At 42.9% G+C, this 23,063-nt stretch overlaps 1 protein-coding gene across 3 annotated transcripts; it reads left to right on the plus strand.

Annotated features, from left to right (window-relative positions):
* The first annotated feature begins 200 nt into the window (after nucleotides 1-200).
* On the plus strand, nucleotides 201-22,927 carry LOC115176973 (glucocorticoid-induced transcript 1 protein). 3 transcript variants are annotated; one of them, XM_029737394.1, is made up of 9 exons: nucleotides 201-361; nucleotides 481-862; nucleotides 6,030-6,178; nucleotides 9,246-9,338; nucleotides 15,719-15,829; nucleotides 17,088-17,225; nucleotides 17,734-17,917; nucleotides 20,028-20,148; nucleotides 20,425-22,927. In XM_029737394.1, exons 2-9 carry the CDS (start codon nucleotides 532-534, stop codon nucleotides 20,834-20,836), a joined length of 1,539 nt encoding a protein of 512 aa, XP_029593254.1. In that variant the 5' UTR covers nucleotides 201-361; nucleotides 481-531; the 3' UTR covers nucleotides 20,837-22,927. The 3 variants fall into 3 exon arrangements, with proteins under 3 accessions (XP_029593254.1, XP_029593253.1, XP_029593255.1); XM_029737393.1 differs by having other exon boundaries at nucleotides 201-862; XM_029737395.1 differs by having other exon boundaries at nucleotides 202-862; nucleotides 15,722-15,829.
* Nucleotides 22,928-23,063: the final 136 nt, after the last annotated feature.

Here is a 23,063-nt window from a genome sequence, read left to right on the forward strand (position 1 = left end):
AGTACATTTTTTTAAACGAAGGTTTTTTATAAAGAAATTGGTCCAATCCTTATAATACATCGATGAAGTTATTGGCTGAAAGTACAGTCGCTAGACAACATTGGACCAATGAGTAATGTTACTGTATAATTTAGCTGTCCAACCACAGGATCAGAATGAAAGACTGCAGCCCGCCCAGGTTTATCAGCCAGTAGTCTTGCGGATACAACTGTCATTTACAGTGGACATGGGGACGGTACGGTATCGCCAAATATTAGGGAATATGTTTAGCTAACTGTACAAATGAAGTTTTAAAAAAAAACATATATTTAAAGTTCTCGACAAATATGCCCAAAGAATACTTGTTTTAGTGTTCTTCGAGGTAAGTTATTGCAGTAGAATTCGCCTTTTCAAGATGCAAGATAACTGCGAGATAGCTGCAAAATGAGCTCGAGCAGCATACGAGCTAAAATTAAAGGAAGTTAATCCTGTGTTTTCCAGAAGCGGATATCTTGGGGAAATTTGTTCCTGAAAGTGATACGAAGCAGCAGAATGTCAGTTCCCACCAACTCGCTTCAACAACAGTCCACAGTCAGACGTAGCAATGCAGGGTCCCCCAGTTTTTCCAACAGCTGCCGTTTGCACCCCATCCGTGCTACCGTGCCCTACCAGCTCCTACGCGGGGGCCAGAGCAGCCCGACACGCTCTCTGTCTCTCTCTGTTGGAGGCAACAATGGACAGACAAGTAGCCGCGGGTCATCTCCCCCAAGTGCGAATCTGAATCTTGGAGTAAATTGCACTGGCGCCACGAGACAGGGGCTGTCTCCTGAAAATAGGGTCTCGCACTCACCTGACCGGGGTCCAAACTCACCCGTTTGTAGAGGTAAAGTATTGTTATATTATCCACCTACCACATGCTCCAATATCGATGTATTCAGGACAAATGCACCATTTTGCTTGCTCTTGGTGATGGTCAAGAGATTGTATGCCTTTTGTATTCTTGTAATAAAGTGTTTGCTATGCATTTTATAGCCTAATTAATTTTTACAATATTGATGGATTAGTGATACTGACTGGGCCCTATTCAGTCACCTTGACACGGAATAGGGCCCTAGGTTTCTAAGGTAAGTCAAACACATGATTTGTCTTGTGCTGATTTAGGGAGCATATTAGGTTTTGATTGAATATATGGCACCAGAGTTTGACAAAAGGGGAAGTAGGCCCATACGAAGGCCTACTACCACAGTACATCACATCGCTAATAAGGAAGCTTATAGTGTCCTCTCTTACACTCCTGCTGCTTATGGACTATTGACAGGAAAAGGGAGGAGATCATTGGCAGCAAGACATGTTTAAGGGTTGTAAGGGGGCCGTAGACAGTGAGAATTGATGTTGGACAAACAGTCAGGTTACAGTGACCTACTCACCTACTCACTTTCAACTGTGTTATGGAGACCCAATGTTATGGAGAATGGAAGTGAGGGGTGTGACATTTCACATCTCTATTGGTTCAGCCTGAGCAGTTGTTCCTTTCAGGTGATAAGGAGATGGAGGGTGGACTGAAGGGGGAGATGGGAGACTAGACCACTCTAAATCCTGTTTCTGAGACAGGCTCTCCTGTCAAATATTGATGTTGCCGCTGGTATTCAGACTGATTATATTTATCTTCCCCAACAACAAAAAATTCTGGAATAGGTGTATTTCACAGCAGTAAAACGCAAGACACACAAAGCATCCAGTTAATGTCTCCTTGCCTTTGTGAAGGTGAAATCTCTGAATACAGTTAGCTTTTTCTGTCACAGCTTGGAGACTGCGTCGAACCTGCTGTGTGACTCCAAATCTGCATCCAGGACTATGTTGTACTCACTATGCAACAAGGTATTTTTACTATAATGACCTTCTGCACTTTACGAGGGCAGGTCATGAATCACCATGGTTTAACCAGTGACAGCCATGACACTCCAGCTGTCTTGACGCCCTCCTACATCAGTAGAGTATAATGGCGTCCGCCTTACCTTTTCCCCAAGATGGCAGCCTCCTTGTCTTTGAGCTGCATTGCGGTTATTGTGGGGTTGGTAACTCAATGTTCGGGAAAATGACATGACATGCCTTGCATTCCCTGGTCCTCAGAATGAGATGACCTTCAACCCTGAGCAGTGTCCAGTCACATACGTCGTGATGGAGACCCGCTGTTGGATGGCAGTGACCTCCCAGTCGAAGGCTAGTTTGTTTCATGTGATGTCATCTGCTAGCTAGGGGTAGAAGGCGCATTGCATTGCGACACGTGGAATTGGGATACCACTGGGAAGTGCACAGGGATGGAAATGGAAATATGTAGATGTATTGTTCATCTTTCATTGGCAAACGGAAATATGGAGCTATTTTTATTTGACCGTTTCCTCAGAATTGTAGGCTATTTGCAGCAACACACTGAAGGGAATTTGTGGTTTTATCTTTCGAGGCATCTGACAAATTAAGGTTAAACATTCAAGTGGACAATACATTGTGTCCTTGTCAGCCATGCAGCTTTGTGATTGGAACATTGGAGAAGTTAACTAGTGGACATCTACCTTTCAGTCAGTCAGCGTGTTCATTCGCATCACTCATCTCATCTGAGCTAGGTGGTGGGGAAAGGGTTGCAAGGACAACAGGCCAGGGTGAAGGCCATGGTGATGATCATCTCATCTGAGCTAGGTGGTGGGGAAAGGGTTGCAAGGACAACAGGCCAGGGTGAAGGCCATGGTGATGATCATCTCATCTGAGCTAGGTGGTGGGGAAAGGGTTGCAAGGACAACAGGCCAGGGTGAAGGCCATGGTGATGATCATCTCATCTGAGCTAGGTGGTGGGGAAAGGGTTGCAAGGACAACAGGCCAGGGTGAAGGCCATGGTGATGATCATCTCATCTGAGCTAGGTGGTGGGGGAAGGGTTGCAAGGACAACAGGCCAGGGTGAAGGCCATGGTGATGATCATCTCATCTGAGCTAGGTGGTGGGGAAAGGGTTGCAAGGACAACAGGCCAGGGTGAAGGCCATGGTGATGATCATCTCATCTGAGCTAGGTGGTGGGGGAAGGGTTGCAAGGACAACAGGCCAGGATGAAGGCCATGGTGATGATCATCTCATCTGAGCTAGGTGGTGGGGGAAGGGTTGCAAGGACAACAGGCCAGGATGAAGGCCATGGTGATGATCATCTCATCTGAGCTAGGTGGTGGGGAAAGGGTTGCAAGGACAACAGGCCAGGATGAAGGCCATGGTGATGATCATCTCATCTGAGCTAGGTGGTGGGGAAAGGGTTGCAAGGACAACAGGCCAGGGTGAAGGCCATGGTGATGATCATCTCATCTGAGCTAGGTGGTGGGGGAAGGGTTGCAAGGACAACAGGCCAGGGTGAAGGCCATGGTGATGATCATCTCATCTGAGCTAGGTGGTGGGGGAAGGGTTGCAAGGACAACAGGCCAGGGTGAAGGCCATGGTGATGATCATCTCATCTGAGCTAGGTGGTGGGGAAAGGGTTGCAAGGACAACAGGCCAGGGTGAAGGCCATGGTGATGATCATCTCATCTGAGCTAGGTGGTGGGGGAAGGGTTGCAAGGACAACAGGCCAGGATGAAGGCCATGGTGATGATCATCTCATCTGAGCTAGGTGGTGGGGGAAGGGTTGCAAGGACAACAGGCCAGGGTGAAGGCCATGGTGATGATCATCTCATCTGAGCTAGGTGGTGGGGGAAGGGTTGCAAGGACAACAGGCCAGGGTGAAGGCCATGGTGATGATCATCTCATCTGAGCTAGGTGGTGGGGGAAGGGTTGCAAGGACAACAGGCCAGGATGAAGGCCATGGTGATGATCATCTCATCTGAGCTAGGTGGTGGGGGAAGGGTTGCAAGGACAACAGGCCAGGGTGAAGGCCATGGTGATGATCATCTCATCTGAGCTAGGTGGTGGGGGAAGGGTTGCAAGGACAACAGGCCAGGGTGAAGGCCATGGTGATGATCATCTCATCTGAGCTAGGTGGTGGGGGAAGGGTTGCAAGGACAACAGGCCAGGGTGAAGGCCATGGTGATGATCATCTCATCTGAGCTAGGTGGTGGGGGAAGGGTTGCAAGGACAACAGGCCAGGATGAAGGCCATGGTGATGATCATCTCATCTGAGCTAGGTGGTGGGGGAAGGGTTGCAAGGACAACAGGCCAGGGTGAAGGCCATGGTGATGATCATCTCATCTGAGCTAGGTGGTGGGGGAAGGGTTGCAAGGACAACAGGCCAGGGTGAAGGCCATGGTGATGATCATCTCATCTGAGCTAGGTGGTGGGGGAAGGGTTGCAAGGACAACGGGCCAGGGTGAAGGCCATGGTGATGATCATCTCATCTGAGCTAGGTGGTGGGGGAAGGGTTGCAAGGACAACAGGCCAGGGTGAAGGCCATGGTGATGATCATCTCATCTGAGCTAGGTGGTGGGGGAAGGGTTGCAAGGACAACAGGCCAGGATGAAGGCCATGGTGATGATCATCTCATCTGAGCTAGGTGGTGGGGGAAGGGTTGCAAGGACAACAGGCCAGGGTGAAGGCCATGGTGATGATCATCTCATCTGAGCTAGGTGGTGGGGGAAGGGTTGCAAGGACAACAGGCCAGGGTGAAGGCCATGGTGATGATCATCTCATCTGAGCTAGGTGGTGGGGAAAGGGTTGCAAGGACAACAGGCCAGGGTGAAGGCCATGGTGATGATCATCTCATCTGAGCTAGGTGGTGGGGGAAGGGTTGCAAGGACAACAGGCCAGGGTGAAGGCCATGGTGATGATCATCTCATCTGAGCTAGGTGGTGGGGAAAGGGTTGCAAGGACAACAGGCCAGGGTGAAGGCCATGGTGATGATCATCTCATCTGAGCTAGGTGGTGGGGGAAGGGTTGCAAGGACAACAGGCCAGGGTGAAGGCCATGGAAAAGGGTGACATTCCACCACATGATCTTTAGGTTCACACTATGACATCATCCCCACACCAGGCCTTCCCAATGGTCTCAACAAAGAAACTCCCCCTCCCTGTCAAAGTGCCAGCTGTGCTGAAATGGCCTGCCTCATTGTTGCACGTCCCCAAACTGCAGAGTAAGAGTAAATTGGAAAACAAGCTTGTTGTTAAACCTAGAACCCAGCCCAAAATCTGTCAACTTTGGTAGAAAGTTCACTATTTTTCAAAAGGTTGATTAGAAAATTGTGAAAGGGACCGTGTGCATACTAAAAGCCAGGAAATGATCTGACTTTATTTAGCTCTTGAGAGCCTAAATTTAGCAAAGTGGAGAGACAGTGGAAAATCACTCGGGCTAAATTTTCATGCTGTGTTTGGAGAACTTTGGCTACAACAATATTGATGGAAATCCACTCCCTTTTCCTCAGATAGTTTACCCTAAGTCATTGGGTTTACTTACTTAGCCAACATATTTTGGTTGATATGCTCAGACTTGGCTGATCATCTAGGCCCTAGACCCAGGTGGTGTGTAGTGGTATCGAAAAGGAACACTGCATATGCACTTAGACAAGGAACAGATTGAAGGAAGAATGTGTACCCTGGTCACCTCCTTCACCCCCTCAGGAGCTCTTTGATATGGAAAGCAAGGCGCTCTCATTGACTTTCAACAATCACAAAGCATAATACTGCTTACTAGCCTATGCTTTCAACCATTTCCTCCGTCATGTCTCCCTGCTTTGGAAAAACAGGGCATTTCTGTGTTTGGGTCTTTACTGTGAGTTACAGCAGGAGGAATGTTGAGTGAATGCAGGCCATATTGCTGTTAATTGTGGTGTGGTTGTTAATGAGTTCTTATGTGGGTGGTGTGTGTTTAACTACTTTGGCTTAGAGAAGGCAGCTCCCATGACATCAGACCTAGCTTCAACACATCCAGATTAGTTAGACCTAGTATATATCACTGTAGAGCACTGATAGTCAATAAGGTTAGCAATAGAGCCGTTTATGGAAAACAACAAGACGTTCTGGGGCCAATTGTTCAGTATGACAGTGTGGGTGTGTCCTATACTGACCCTTGCTCTCCCCTCGCTCCTGTAGGAGAGAGGTCCAAACTGCAGGTGCGTAGCTCCAGTGCTATCCGTCGGACATCTTCCCTGGACGCCATTATGGGGCCGTACCTCACAGGCCAGTGGCCTCGTGACTCCCACGGACCCTACCCTTCCTGCATGAAAGACAAAGCCACACAGGTAACTGTAGGCCAAAGGACCCACAAAAGCACATAATAATTTATTTAAAAGCATATGTTTTCTAAATCAAGTTTCTCTTCAGAAAAACTCGTACTCGGTTTATTTTGACTACAATTTTCCTGGGTAGCAGCCCACACATCAGCACTCACTATTCTGGTCAAAGTGATTGACCGTTCCATGCAGTTTGAGAATGGGCAGATGTTTGTGGTTATGAACCCATATTGAATATGTATGATGATGGCAGGGCCATTGACCATGGCCGCGCTGTCCATCCTAATAGAATCCTTTCATGTGGCTGAATGAGCGCCGCCCAGCCTCATTTACATGGCTTCTTCCCTTTAACCGTTCATTCACCTTGGGGCTCTTTGTTTAGTCTTCTGAAGTGGTGAGTGGGCCTCCAGGTTTAAGTAGCTACATATAGAATCAACGTTCCCCTAATGATGGTGTGGACTGCTTCACATAAACCACTTCGATTAGGAAAAGCACAAACTCCCCAAGTACAGTCACAGACTAGCTACTTCCTGTTAACAAGATCTCTCCCATTTCCCCAAATCGCCTGTAACACTGCAACAGCAAAAATAAAATAAAAATAAAAATGTATGCATTCACTACTGTAAGTCGCTCTGGATAAGAGCGTCTGCTAAATGACTAAAATGTAAATGTAAAAAATGAGACGGGCTCTTTTCAGAGCTGGAATGTAGTTGTCTGTGGAGGTGAAGTTGTTTGCACCTGTCCCTCAGGCGATGGTTGGGGCGAGGAGAGGAATCCCACTGCTTACCACCTGGCCCTCGCGGCTGGCCCGTCTGCCTTTGTGTGGGAGTGAGGAGCAGAGGGCCATACATATGCTAATCACTGTTCTGGGATAGATCTGTCTGCCCCAGGCCCTGTGGTTACAGAACACAGAGAATGTCTGTATGAAGATTAAACAGACACACACACACACACACACACACACACACACACACACACAGGCATACCCACAAGCACAGACAGACAGACAGACAGACAGACAGACAGACAGACAGACAGACAGACAGACAGACAGACAGACAGACAGACAGACAGACAGACAGACAGACAGACAGACAGAATGCATTGATTTAGTCTGGTGCACACACACACACACACACACACACACCAGACTAAAGACTGTCTTAATCTTTAGAATTGTGTTACACAGGCAGGATGTGGACAGTCTATTATCGATGACTATCAACTCGGCATGTTTTACTTATGAGTCGTTTAAAATCAGCAGTTATGCATTACTGCGATTTCCTTGTTCTTGAAGAAGCTTGAATCCATAATGAGCGTTTAGTCAAAGATATTTATCTATTCTCGAAAAATTGTTGCTCATGTTTTAGACGTGCAAGATTATCTGTAGATGAGAAGACCAACAAGGTCACAGAACCAGAACGTAATACCCTCATCAACTCAAATCAGACCAAATGATAGCTGTGGCATTCTATACTCTTACCTCAGCATGTAAACTAAACAAACCAACTTCAATTCCATTGTAAATCCATTGACGTTTAGTATCCCTGCTGGGAAATCAAATAGGATTTTAAGTGGGGTGAGAGTCATTTAACATGAGCTGTAGACTATGTGAAAGTAAAGTACCCTACCTTTATCTCACCAGAGCATTATCTGGCACTGCACCTGGCAAACAACCCCACAAAACACACAAGGCAGGCCGGGAAGGGCAAAAACTAAGTCGATAAAAGAGGCTTGAGCTTGAGGTACACAAAGCTGGGAGCTCTGTGAACAGACACTTCATTTGTTATAAAAAATAAACATTTTAAATTGTTCTTACAATGATGATGGAGATAAGTAGCCTATGGTGTAAGCATTGCTATGTTCTTGTACCCTTCTAACTATTTGCTGAAGGGTAGGCTTTAGTAGTACTGGAGAACTAGGCAACACGTTAATAATACCCATATTACTTAACATCTCAATATAACTTTTTGCAAAGTTTGCACTTAGTATTGGAAACTTTCCTTTCACTATTCATTCACCCCTCAATGTTTGGCTCTGGCATCGAACACCGCAGTAATACCATAGCCATGTTCAAAATGTTACTTTAAACGCTAGCACATCTGCCATCCAGCATAGTGGCCTCTTTATTGGCGCACAAACACCCGTTTAAACCGTTTGTCCTTTCTGAAGAGCAATGTGCCAGTAGCAATAATGCATCACTAGTGTTCTTCATATTGCATATCATAGAGTGGGTCTTTTGTGTAACGTTGTGCGTTATAGAGGATGTTTTGTTTTTCGACAAGGGTCAAACGTACGGCAGTACGAGGACATTGACATTTAAGATGCTTCGCTCTACTGTACTGACCACGACTCCTTGGAGAACCAATGTCACTGTTGATATGCATAATCAAGGGGAAGTGCATCATGGTTGCAAACATGCTTTTTGAAACATCCTGTCTCTTTTTTTGCATGTATTTTACATAAGTTAACCGTTCCGCTATTTATGTAAAGGTTGCATTCTTGTAGACACTAGAGTACTTTTCTCTATCTGCTGTAGTGGAGAAAGAGCAGCCATTTCCCAGACTTACCAGCTAGTAGTTAGTATCTAGTATGTCAGTCACCAACCACAAAGTAGCCTTTGGCAATCTGTCCTAATGTGGATTGTCATTAAAACTGTAAGGATACAACTTTAAGTAGTAGCTATCACACATATTATTACTGTTTTGTGCCTGCATCCTTCTTTATCCCACAAAGACAATTTTTGACTCGTTTGATTGTTTCCAGATGTGTGCATCTCTGGCGAAGGCACAGGGGTGATGATTGATTTCACCCACCTCTCCCTCGTCTGTTCATCTCAATGAATTCCGGAGTCTTGTCTCAGTCCTGAATTCCATACAAATGATGGGGATTGATGTGGGTGTATTTGTTTATCCACTGCTTAGAGTATGCATATTTATATATCTGTGTGTGTGTGTGTGTGTGTGTCTGTGTGTGTGTCTGTGTGTGTGTCTGTGTGTGTGTCTGTGTGTGTGTGTGTGTGTGTCTGTGTGTGTGTGTGTGTCTGTGTGTGTGTGTGTGTGTGTGTGTGTTTCAGACTCCTGGTCTGTGGATAGAGGAGGCTGGAGGGGAGCAGGGAAGCCCACACCAGCGGTCAGCCTCCTGGGGCAGTGCAGACCATCTGAAAGAGGTAGGTGCCAGACTCAACCTTCCTAACATATATAGCCTAGCCTACACACTCTCTGTATGACCTATGTCCCTAGCCAAAACAACTGTAAGGAGCGCTATCCTATTATTTGTAATCCAATACTGTAACCGATGTCAACACCATAACTCTCTGAGGAGTTTAATGTTAGACCAGAATAGCTGGTGTGTCACAAAACATCCAGCAAGAGTTGTATTGTTGACATTATTGGACCTGCACTGTATGTGCATCATTTTTTTTGTCAGGGCTTTGAGGTTCAGCCATTACTTGAAATGTGTTTTATTTGTCAGGGAATGAGGTTCAGTTAAATATTATTCTCCTGAAGGTCGGTTTCTGTGCGCGTAGCCTGGCTGAATTAGTGGCTAGTTGGAGACCACATTGAGCTATTAGTTCTGTAGCTCTTCCAGACCACAGTCTTTATTTAACCTTCCTTTCCCTCTGTAGTCTAGTCCGTCGCATCTATGCAGGGTGTAACAGCCATATCATTTCCCTCTCAGCTTGGCCCTGTTGATACTCTAGTGACAAGGATGAGCCTTATCTATCTCCATAAAGGCCTAGTCCTCCTACAAACAACACATATATAAGCGTGTTCCAGTCTGCTGGCTTTTGCTCAAGAGCAATACAGCAAAACAATGTTATTGAGGCTTTTGAAGTGGGCTGACTTACATAAGATAGGCCTGTTGTTAGATGATGGAATGTTCTCTCACTGTGTTGAGATGTTTCTTTTTGTTCTTGACATGATTATGATGATATGCTACTGTACTGTATGTACATGTAGTAACATATAGCAACATATATATATGTTTCTAAAGATACTAATAATCTAAGATTATCTAAGTCGCCCGTTGTAGCATATAAAAGTAGCAATAGGTACATTTGGATTTGACATGTAGTCTTACATATTTTAGCTGACCCAGTCATATATAGCCAAAGGACAAATCTTCCCACCCAACGATGAGTGGTACTATACAGTAGAGATGGGGGGAGGGGGAAGCAATACAGTAAGAAGGGATATTAAAATCTTACCCTACAAGGTCCGGATTCTTCTGTTCTACCTGATAATGAATTGCACCCATCTGATGTCCCAGGTCTAAATCAGTCCCTGATTAGAGGGGAACAAAAAAACACAGTGGAACTGGTTTCCAGGTCCAGAGTTGAGTTTCAAGGCAGTAGAGTATCGCAGCATTGTTTTTGTCCATTTTATATCGATACCGTTGACTCGAAGTATTGATTAAAAACTCTGGTATTTATCATCCTATAGCTAGTTCTTCATCTTTTTAATTGTTTTTAATGGTGAGCCAACATGTTTTGAGCACTTTTACCTCCAAAACTCATTTTGTCATGGTTTTCTCTTATCCGTCTGCAGCAGACATATAGTGAGCAATATGTTTGGAACCAATTTTTCATTTTTTATCATTGCAATAAAATCGCAGTATCCAATCGCAATACATATTGTATCGCTCACCTAAGTATTGTGATAATATCATGTTGTGAGGTCCAGCCCTTTAATACACTGAGCTTTACACTGCCCTGTTTGTTCTCATCTTCAGAAACCTCATATGGATTGCCTTGGCACTATTGCCTCCTATTAGGTACTCCCAAAGCAAGTCAATCCAGACGAACCACACTGTACCCTCTGTGGATGACATGGTACTGTTCTATAATAACCTCTGTGGATGACATGGTACTGTTCTATAATAACCTCTGTGGATGACATGGTACTGTTCTATAATAACCTCTGTGGATGACATGGTACTGTACTATAATAACCTATATGGATGACATGGTACTGTTCTATAATAACCTCTATGGATGACATGGTACTGTTCTATAATAACCTCTATGGATGACATGGTACTGTACTATAATAACCTCTATGGATGACATGGTACTGTACTATAATAACCTCTATGGATGACATGGTACTGTACTATAATAACCTCTATGGATGACATGGTACTGTTCTATAATAACCTCTATGGATGACATGGTACTGTTCTATAATAACCTGTATGGATGACTTGGTACTGTTCTATAATAACCTCTATGGATGACATGGTACTGTTCTATAATAACCTCTATGGATGACATGGTACTGTTCTATAATAACCTATATGGATGACATGGTACTGTTCTATAATAACCTCTATGGATGACATGGTACTGTTCTATAATAACCTCTATGGATGACATGGTACTGTACTATAATAACCTCTATGGATGACATGGTACTGTACTATAATAACCTCTATGGATGACATGGTACTGTTCTATAATAACCTCTATGGATGACATGGTACTGTTCTATAATAACCTGTATGGATGACTTGGTACTGTTCTATAATAACCTCTATGGATGACTTGGTACTGTTCTATAATAACCTCTATGGATGACATGGTACTGTTCAAAAATAACCTCTATGGATGACATGGTACTGTTCTATAATAACCTCTATGGATGACATGGTACTGTTCAAAAATAACCTATATGGATGACATGGTACTGTACTATAATAACCTCTATGGATGACATGGTACTGTTCTATAATAACCTCTATGGATGGCATGGTACTGTTCAAAAATAACCTATATGGATGACATGGTACTGTACTATAATAACCTCTATGGATGACATGGTACTGTACTATAATAACCTATATGGATGACACGGTACTGTTCTATAATAACCTCTATGGATGACATGGTACTGTTCAAAAATAACCTATATGGATGACATGGTACTGTACTATAATAACCTCTATGGATGACATGGTACTGTTCTATAATAACCTCTATGGATGGCATGGTACTGTTCAAAAATAACCTATATGGATGACATGGTACTGTACTATAATAACCTCTATGGATGACATGGTACTGTACTATAATAACCTATATGGATGACACGGTACTGTACTATAATAACCTCTATGGATGACATGGTACTGTTCAAAAATAACCTATATGGATGACATGGTACTGTACTATAATAACCTATATGGATGACATGGTACTGTTCTATAATAACCTCTATGGATGACATGGTACTGTTCAAAAATAACCTATATGGATGACATGGTACTGTACTATAATAACCTATATGGATGACATGGTACTGTACTATAATAACCTCTATGGATGACATGGTACTGTTCTATAATAACCTCTATGGATGGCATGGTACTGTTCAAAAATAACCTATATGGATGACATGGTACTGTACTATAATAACCTCTATGGATGAAATGGTACTGTACTATAATAACCTGTATGGATGACATGGTACTGTACTATAATAACCTCTATGGATGACATGGTACTGTACTATAATAACCTGTATGGATGACATGGTACTGTTCAAAAATAACCTCTATGGATGACATGGTACTGTTAAAAAATAACCTCTATGGATGACATGGTACTGTTCAAAAATAACCTCTATGGATGACATGGTACTGTTCTATAATAACCTATATGGATGACTTGGTACTGTTCAAAAATAACCTATATGGATGACATGGTACTGTACTATAATAACCTGTATGGATGACTTGGTACTGTTCAAAAATAACCTATATGGATGACATGGTACTGTACTATAATAACCTATATGGATGACATGGTACTGTTCAAAAATAACCTATATGGATGACATGGTACTGTACTATAATAACCTCTATGGATGACATGCTACTGTTCAAAAATAACCTATATGGATGACATGGTACTGTACTATAATAACCTATATGGATGACATGGTACTGTACTATAATAACCTATATGGATGACATGGTACTGTTCTATAATAACCTATATGGATGACTTGGTACTGTTCTATAATAACCTATATGGATGACATGGTACTGTTCTATAATAACCTCTGTGGATGACATGGTACTGTTCTATAATAACCTATGTGGATGACATAGTACTGTTCAAAAATAACCTCTATGGATGACATAGTACTGTTCAAAAATAACCTCTATGGATGACATGGTACTGTTCAAAAATAACCTCTGTGGATGACATGGTACTGTTCTATAATAACCTATATGGATGACATGGTACTGTACTATAATAACCTATATGGATGACATGGTACTGTTCTATAATAACCTATATGGATGACTTGGTACTGTTCTATAATAACCTCTATGGATGACATGGTACTGTACTATAATAACCTCTATGGATGACATGGTACTGTTCTATAATAACCTATATGGATGACTTGGTACTGTACTATAATAACCTCTATGGATGACATGGTACTGTACTATAATAACCTCTATGGATGACTTGGTACTGTACTATAATAACCTATATGGATGACATGGTACTGTACTATAATAACCTCTATGGATGACATGGTACTGTTCTATAATAACCTATATGGATGACTTGGTACTGTTCTATAATAACCTCTATGGATGACATGGTACTGTACTATAATAACCTCTATGGATGACATGGTACTGTTCTATAATAACCTATATGGATGACTTGGTACTGTTCTATAATAACCTCTATGGATGACATGGTACTGTACTATAATAACCTCTATGGATGACTTGGTACTGTACTATAATAACCTATATGGATGACATGGTACTGTACTATAATAACCTGTATGGATGACATGGTACTGTTTATAATAACCTCTATGGATGACATGGTACTGTACTATAATAACCTCTATGGATGACATGGTACTGTTCTATAATAACCTCTATGGATGACATGGTACTGTACTATAATAACCTCTATGGATGACTTGGTACTGTACTATAATAACCTATATGGATGACATGGTACTGTACTATAATAACCTCTATGGATGACATGGTACTGTTCTATAATAACCTATATGGATGACATGGTACTGTTCTATAATAACCTATATGGATGACATGGTACTGTACTATAATAACCTGTATGGATGACTTGGTACTGTACTATAATAACCTGTATGGATGACTTGGTACTGTTCTATAATAACCTCTATGGATGACTTGGTACTGTTCTATAATAACCTCTATGGATGACATGGTACTGTTCTATAATAACCTCTATGGATGACTTGGTACTGTTCTATAATAACCTCTATGGGTGACATGGTACTGTACTATAATAACCTCTATGGATGACATGGTACTGTACTATAATAACCTATATCGATGACTTGGTACTGTTCTATAATAACCTCTATGGATGACTTGGTACTGTTCTATAATAACCTCTATGGATGACATGGTACTGTACTATAATAACCTATATGGATGACATGGTACTGTTCTATAATAACCTATATGGATGACATGGTACTGTTCTATAATAACCTCTATGGATGACATGGTACTGTTCTATAATACCCTATTTGGATGACATGGTACTGTTCTATAACAACCTCTATGGATGACTTGGTACTGTACTATAATAACCTCTATGGATGACTTGGTACTGTTCTATAATAACCTCTATGGATGACTTGGTACTGTTCTATAATAACCTCTATGGATGACATGGTACTGTACTATAATAACCTCTATGGATGACTTGGTACTGTACTATAATAACCTATATGGATGACATGGTACTGTTCTATAATAACCTCTATGGATGACATGGTACTGTTCTATAATAACCTCTATGGATGACATGGTACTGTACTATAATAACCTCTTTGGATGACTTGGTACTGTACTATAATAACCTCTATGGATGACTTGGTACTGTACTATAATAACCTATATCAATGACTTGCAGGGAAGGGCATCCTATACTCTTTCTGTGTACTGTATAGCCAGGATTATAAGATCAGCATTAAAAGACCTCGCCTTAGTCTGCATTATACAACTGATTATGTTATGATTATATAACCAGTACAGAAACATAATAACCTTTTGACTTCACTTATGTTTGATCGTAGCTATATCCATAAAAGCCCTCTCTTTACAGATTCTTTTCAAATTCATTCTGAATCTGTGGACAAATCACTCTGAATGCTGGAGAAATGCTGTTCTGAGGAAAACAACAGAAAACAATGGAAATCCGAGGAAGCTTAGCGTCGTGGCACACCTTCCACATCGTGCATTATTTTCCATTGAACGCATTGCTCCTCATTGATTATCCCTTATGTATTGCTTTGTGCCTTTTCTAAATGCATATTCTACTGAATTACACCTCAAATATAGCTTGGTGGTCCAGTCTATTTGTGCTTTAGCCAACTCCTCTCTGCCATATATGGCATGAAACAATAGAAGTGTTGGCTACACAGCACATGCAGTATGGGACCACCAGGCTACCTTGAATGTCCATTGAGAACCATTCATTTTCTCTGAGGTAAACCCCCTGTCTTTCTCCAGCAGATTGCTAAACTCAGGCTGCAGCTCCAGCGCAGTAAACAGGTCAGCCGCCAGAGCAAAGACAGAGATCAGCAGCTGGGACTACACACCAGCACCACATGCCATCCCCAGGTGAGTTCTACCCTACTGCTGCCTCCCTGTGTCTGCCACCCAGATCACAGGGCATGGTAGCATGGAACTAGTATGGTGTCTGCCACCCAGATCACAGGGCATGGTAGCATGGAACTAGTATGGTGTCTGCCACCCAGATCACAGGGCATGGTAGCATGGAACTAGTATGGTAGCATGGAACTAGTATGGTGTCTGCCACCAAGATCACAGGGCACAGTAGCATGGAACTAGTATGGTGTCTGCCACCCAGATCACAGGGCATGGTAGCATGGAACTAGTATGGTGTCTGCCACCCAGATCACAGGGCATGGTAGCATGGAACTAGTATGGTGTCTGCCACCCAGATCACAGGGCACGGTAGCATGGAACTAGTATGGTGTCTGCCACCCAGATCACAGGGCACGGTAGCATGGAACTAGTATGGTGTCTGCCACCCAGATCACAGGGCACGGTAGCATGGAACTAGTATGGTGTCTGCCACCCAGATCACAGGGCACGGTAGCATGGAACTAGTATGGTGTCTGCCCCAATGCTATATTCACCGTGGGAGTGTCACTGTACCATGTACAACCTTAAATAAATGCAGTACTTGTTATGGATAATACTTGATTGTAAATGTATAGACTAGGGTTTTGGTAGCCTGGGTGCCAGGCTGTTTCTGCTTCAGGCAACATGTCCTTCCAAAACAACAACGTGGCTTTGCTGTAATGCAGAATTGTTCAAGCATGTTTCCTGTCATATGAATGTGGTCAGACCACTTATTATATATATATATATATATATATATATATATATATATAATATATATAAATATATATATATTTATTTATTTGATTTAAAGAGCTCTAGTTCACGAGTCCCTATTCTGACCAGAGACAGATGAGGAAGAGGAGGAGACATGTCTGGGCATGCCCAGTTCCCAGTACTCTCTGTGTTTGTGGTTCATTCATTAACGGATACTGAGCAACTGTAAACAAAGCACTGGGGAAAAGAACATAAACTAACTTTGACATGGTATGACTTTCACCTGTGGTAGATCACAGTCACAGCCTATATTAGTGTTGACCTCACTTTAATGTCATTTCATTTCAAATTGAACCTCACATAAATCACATTCTATAGCGATACCATTCACTGAAATGCTGGGGAGAGCATACAATTGACAAGATGTCTGTTTAAAATGATCATAGAAAAGCTACAAAACATTTCCACCACCTAAGAAAATATAATTTAACCCTTGGTTTGCCATGTTTTCCAGAATAAGGTGGTTTCCAAAGCCCTGTCGAACATCCCAGTGCCAAAGGCCCTCATATCGAGAGTGCCTAGCAGCGTGGAGGGCATCAACCACGAGCTGGAGAATGTGTTCATCAGAGAAGACTGGAAGCAGGGAATACAGGTGGGCACACACACTATATTCTCACTCACACTGATTTAAATTGCTGAGAGTTGAGTAGAGCTGTAAATTGTGTGTGAAGTAGGGCAGTAAACCTTGACAGGTTAGTGAAATAGCTCTCCCTGAAGTGTGTGCATGAGTGCCCACACTCACACACACACACACACACACAAACACACACACATATATTTATGACCCGCAGCGCAGCAAGTCTTCTTCTGCTCAGAATCAGCTGTACTCTACACCACAAGGAGAAGGGCTCTGAACATTTTAATTCAGTATCATACATTATCATCTGCGCTGGTATTCACTTTTCTGCTTGTCATTCAAATACGTCCACACGTACTGGAGTTTACATGCAGTGTGATAATACTGAAATGAACTGAATGCATTGAATTGACTTATGTATGATGATCAATAACAACTGTGAATTATATAGTGCCCTGCTGTGGTTCTTGCTCTCCTCTCATCCCTTCATCCTTTCCCTCCATCTCCACCTCTGACCTCTCAGGCTTTGGACGTGTCGGACGGCCGCCGTGCCCCGTTTCAGCCTCATCGCTACGGCAATGGCGGTGACACACGCGACACGGACACCCAGGCCCCCTCTAGTGGCGGTTCCAGCCCCTGGCCCTTCACCCCTGACCCCCTCCACTCCCCAGAAGGCAGCCCCTGCTCTACAGAAGAGCTTGACAAAGGTACTCCATTCAGATGTATTTTCTGGCTTGCATGATCTACTACTGTAGTTCAATGCACACATTCAACAGTCTCCAGCCATTGCATGTCTGAGGAGCAGAGTATGTGAACATAGTTGAGCGATTGGAAATCCCGCTCAATGTCCTTTCCTACCGCTCCGCAAAAAAAACGCTCTACGCTCACAGAAAAACAAAATCCCGCTCCAAGTTCACCTCATTCATCAAAATCACAATTTAATCAACACCCCTCAATTTTTGTGAATAACTGGACCTACCAATTGGTTTTTAAGTATTGAAACCAAACCATAAGGATTTGAATGTTAAACAGCATATAAACACTAAATAGGCCAGGAGCCAGACAGGGAGCCTAAGAAGGAACAAATGATTTAGGCTATATTATTTCAATGATTTCAAGGCTATAGCCTACAAAGAAGTACATTGTGAACCATTTGCGAATTCGACACAATAGGCTGGTAGGGACATAAAGCGAGCAGCATTTAAACAACATTTCGTTGTATTAAATCATTATAGTCTATAAATTGCGCATTTAGGCTTTGAATTAAATACAAATTAAACGAAAAATGACTTTTTAGTGCCTTTGAATACATTTTTAGAAACAGGAGTTTGGCCAGTCTGTAGGTTCAGGCTCATGCGATGGTGCCTGGAGAGCTGGCCAGTCTGTAGGTTCAGGCTCATGCGATGGTGCCTGGAGAGCTGGCCAGTCTGTAGGTTCAGGCTCATGCGATGGTGCCTGGAGAGCTGGCCAGTCTGTAGGTTCAGGCTCATGCGATGGTGCCTGGAGAGCTGGCCAGTCTGTAGGTTCAGGCTCATGCGATGGTGCCTGGAGAGCTGGCCAGTCTGTAGGTTCAGGCTCATGCGATGGTGCCTGAAGAACTGGCCAGTCTGTAGGTTCAGGCTAATGCAATGGTGCCTGGAGAGCTGGCCAATCTGTAGGTTCAGGCTCATGCAATGATGCCTGGAGAGCTGGCCAGTCTGTAGGTTCAGGCTCATGCGATGGTGCCTGGAGAGCTGGCCAGTCTGTAGGTTCAGGCTCGTGCGATGGTGCCTGGAGAGCTGGCCAGTCTGTAGGTTCAGGCTCATGCGATGGTGCCTGGAGAGCTGGCCAGTCTGTAGGTTCAGGCTCGTGCGATGGTGCCTGGAGAGCTGGCCAGTCTGTAGGTTCAGGCTCATGTGATGGTGCCTGGAGAGCCGGTCAGCAGCAGAGAATATCCTCTCTGAGCTTGCAGAGCCACTGGGGATGATAAACACCCTTTAGGCCGCTCGCCAGGCTGGGCAGAGATGCAGAGTTGTTTTTTTATTTATTTTTATAGGTAGGCCTAAACGTTTTTAGGCAAAATAACCCAATCAAAACGGAAAGCTCCTTGAACGTTGGAATATGCCAGGCCTATTGGGCCAAAATCAATGATGGCCTATTGCATAGATAATAGAACAAAAATGAACGAAACGTTTAAGAGATCTGATTTTTAGTTTATAAATACTTTCTATAATGACGCACTTAGTTATCTACCCACCTCATTCCTTTCTTTTAGCAAGTACACGTAGTAAGTACACCATCATACTTTTGGAATAAGTGTCTTTTCAGATTCCACAATCATTGTGGACACAATGTCACCACACTCCCTGTCTTGCTATTGGTCCTCATCTTTGTAAGTCACCTTGATTTAGCACCTGTGTGTTTTATCAGTTTCTTTATGAAAATATTTAGTGAACTCCATGACAGTAGCTAAAGCAAGTGGCTATTAGCAGCACACAAGTAGACTACAAATGCATGCTGGGGCGGGCATGCCCTGAGCTCCTGAAGTGATCTCTACTGGGGCGAAATTGGAGCGGGCGAGATGGCCGACGCTCCAGCCTTTGGGAATCTTGCCCCACGCTCCAATCAAATTGGGCATGCTCCGCTCACATCCTCTGTTCAGGAGTCTAGTGATCAGGATTTGCTTAATGATAAATGGCTCACGCTGTATTAATACTGTGCCGTATTATATGAATCACCTCATTGTCTTCTACAGACAACAGATCTCTAGCACACGTTCTTTTATAGGAACATAAGATCACCACACTGACCTGCTTACATGTTTCATTCTGTTTTCAGACAGCGGCTGCAGCTCTCCCCTTCCCAAGTTTGCCACCTCTCCCAAACCCAACAACAGCTACATGTTCAAACGGGAGCCTCCGGAGGGGTGTGAGAGGGTCAAAGTGTTTGAAGAGATGGTGTAAGTCTTCTTCACTACGTTGAGGGGTATTTCTAATTCGAATGCTTCTCAACTTCATAGTGTTACATGTTTTAGTTTCTTCTTTAAATTGGTCTGATAGTGTATGTCCTTATGCTACTCTACAGATGTAGGATCTTCATTTAGTTCTCCTGCAACGGCACGATCAGATTAAGATCCTACATCTGTAGGACTCTCTCACTGTAGGCGTTTCATACACACACTTTGGTATGTGATGATAAAAAGATGAAGACATTCTCCCTCACTTTTCCTCCCCAGGTCTGGTGTCTCCAAAGGCTTCCCTCTTTTTTCATGCCCAGACAAAAACAAGGTGAACTTCATCCCCAGGGGCTCCGCCTTCTGTCCCGTCAAACTCCTCTGCTCCTCCCACTTCACCACAACCTCGTCCAGCCCTGGTCTCCATGGAAAAGGCAGCACATGGCCCGAGGACGCCATGACACCCAGTAGTTCCACTACTCTGGCCTCCACTAACTGGAGCTCGTCTATAGGCACAGACATGGTCAGTAGCTCAGACACAGGCGTAGGCATTGACACAAGCACAGATAACAGCACAGACAGTCTGAGCCCAGACACAGGCCCTAACACAGATGAACCGACAAGCACAGCAATGGCCCCAGACGGCCTGTCTACAGATCCCTGCTCCACTACACACATCCTTCTTACCAGCTAGTTCTCAGGTACAGTCCAGCTGCTGAGCATTAGCCTGGTCCCATGTCAGTTTGAGCTGTCTCGCTAACTCCTAGGGTCGCAATGACCATAGGTGGCAAAACAGCACAACAGATCTGGGACCAGGCTAGCTGAGAATGCCTCTAGCTGAGTATAGCTCTTTAACACAACATTAGCCAGCAAGGAGGGCCTATCCTTACTAACCTAGCCTTCTCTTCTGAAAGGTGTGGCAGGCAACATCCTTCAGAAAGACTTGTTTTCTATTCCAAGGGTAGATTCAATTGTTTCATGTATTGTGTTCTGTAGCAATCAGCTTTATCAAAATCAATTCAAGAAATTGAAAAAAAAATAAGGGAGTTAAGCAATGGGCAAGAGAAAAACATGTATTTTATTGAATTTTGAAAATGTTTATCTAACCAGCTTATTTAGCTGTTCTGTGTTGCTAGCCAATATTACAGCATGGATAAGCTTTTTAATATAAAATAAAATATCACGCCTGTTTATATTGAAAACTCTATTGGGATGTCCTACAGTTATAATACAATGCTCCACCTTTCCCTGAATGTTTACACTTATTTCAGGTTTCAATCCAGTTTATGTAAACGCATGACAAAAAGCTGAAGAAAGACGATCTGAAAGTGACCAAACAGCCAGCTACAAAGCACAGTGTCCCCACATAGCCTTGTTTCAGGTCCCCTGAATAACCAATGAACTCAGGTCATTTGGAATGTACTACTACTCAAGCATGAACTTTGACGTTGCCTTTTATGGTTCATTCATGACATTACTCCAAAGACAATCCATAGTCTTTATACAAGTGCTGATTGTAATCTTTCAACACGACATATTAAAGGATTGCCATCGATAGAAATGATAACTTGGTGCACAGGAAATCTGTAAAGATAGTTTCAAGTGCTTAAGAGACATTCCAGAGGTTATTATATTGTAGCTCCAAGATATCAGCAGTATTATCTTTCACAGCCTGTTCAACCTCCCTAGTGAAGAAATTGATTAAATATGAGCTATGACATTTAACCAATAAAATTGTCCGTTGTTACTGCGTTGAAGTTGTCAAATCAGTGAGCAGCTGCTCCTGTGATCATTGCCACACCCATCCCTCTGGCCTTAAGTTCAAAAAGAGAAAGTGTAGGCTGTATAGAAATAATGACGCTCTAATTGAAAATCGTTCAACAAAATAATGAGAACTTCTTATCAGCCTAATCGAGGTATAGATTACGTCTCACATTCCAGTGTTCGAACTTGTAAACAAGGCTACATGGGATTTCTTGTAATGCTTCTCCATGCAGCCAATGGCAATGTCCACTTCAGATATAATGCCGCTGTGGGTGTTGGCTACTGCGCATCTGATAGAATCTAGGCCAAAACATTTTAAGCGTCAACAAAAAAAGAAATGAGCAAATTATACGAAATAGATAAGCAATCAACAAACACTTATAATTCTGTCAAATTCGGAATTAACATGGAGGCTAACGAGATATTTTCAAAGCACTTAATTCCAGGTGTGATAATCACACACAGTACTATATAAAACGTAAAGCATATCAGATACTGTTAAAAAATACAAACTATGAGTATCCTAGTGTTTGATTTGACGTTCAGTATGGAGTAAAATATTTCATGAAACTGTGTACAAGGGCTGCATCCTTGTCGCGGAAGTACCGCGGGAATTATTGCCTTTAAATTGAAATCGAGCTATAACGTGGACCTCCCCCGATACTTCTACGATACGGATTGAATCCATTCCCTAAGTGTATTATGTATCTTCAGTATACATTACGTTAAAACCCCTTGGCAATAATTTAAAAAAATTATATGAAAGTATTTTTCAAGTAAAAACAGACAAAACCATTTGCAAAACGAACACAAACAAATGCAACACAATCCATTTAAACCTAATGTATATTTTGTCGGTAAAGATGACCGCTGCTCGATGACTAGTTTGAAATCATACTAACATTATTTTCAAAGTTCAGCAAGGCTTGCCATGTTCGGCACTAATATTTCATGCCTGTGTATTTCATGTTTTATATGTAGACCTTGTGTTTTTACAATAAAGTAAGCAATAAAAATCACACTTGATGTTTGTCTCTATTTTTTAAAGCACTAGCTTCCCATTATTTTAGATGTATTAGAACCCCTGTAGCTTATTAAGCCCAGGCTTCCAACAAGACAGGATTTTGGAAGGCTGGCCACACGAGACTAGGCGCTCG

This window comes from Salmo trutta, chromosome 37 (genome assembly GCF_901001165.1).
Source record: "Salmo trutta chromosome 37, fSalTru1.1, whole genome shotgun sequence".
In the NCBI taxonomy this organism is placed as follows: domain Eukaryota; kingdom Metazoa; phylum Chordata; class Actinopteri; order Salmoniformes; family Salmonidae; genus Salmo; species Salmo trutta.

Excerpts from the sequence above, each read along its gene's own strand:
- LOC115176973 (XM_029737393.1), top strand. The coding sequence starts at position 532 with ATGTCAGTTCCCACCAACTCGCTTCAACAACAGTCCACAGTCAGACGT. Across the intron at positions 863-6,029 it reads AAACTCACCCGTTTGTAGAG|GAGAGAGGTCCAAACTGCAG; the intron begins GTAAAGTATTGT and ends TCGCTCCTGTAG. Across the intron at positions 15,830-17,087 it reads GCACCACATGCCATCCCCAG|AATAAGGTGGTTTCCAAAGC; the intron begins GTGAGTTCTACC and ends CATGTTTTCCAG.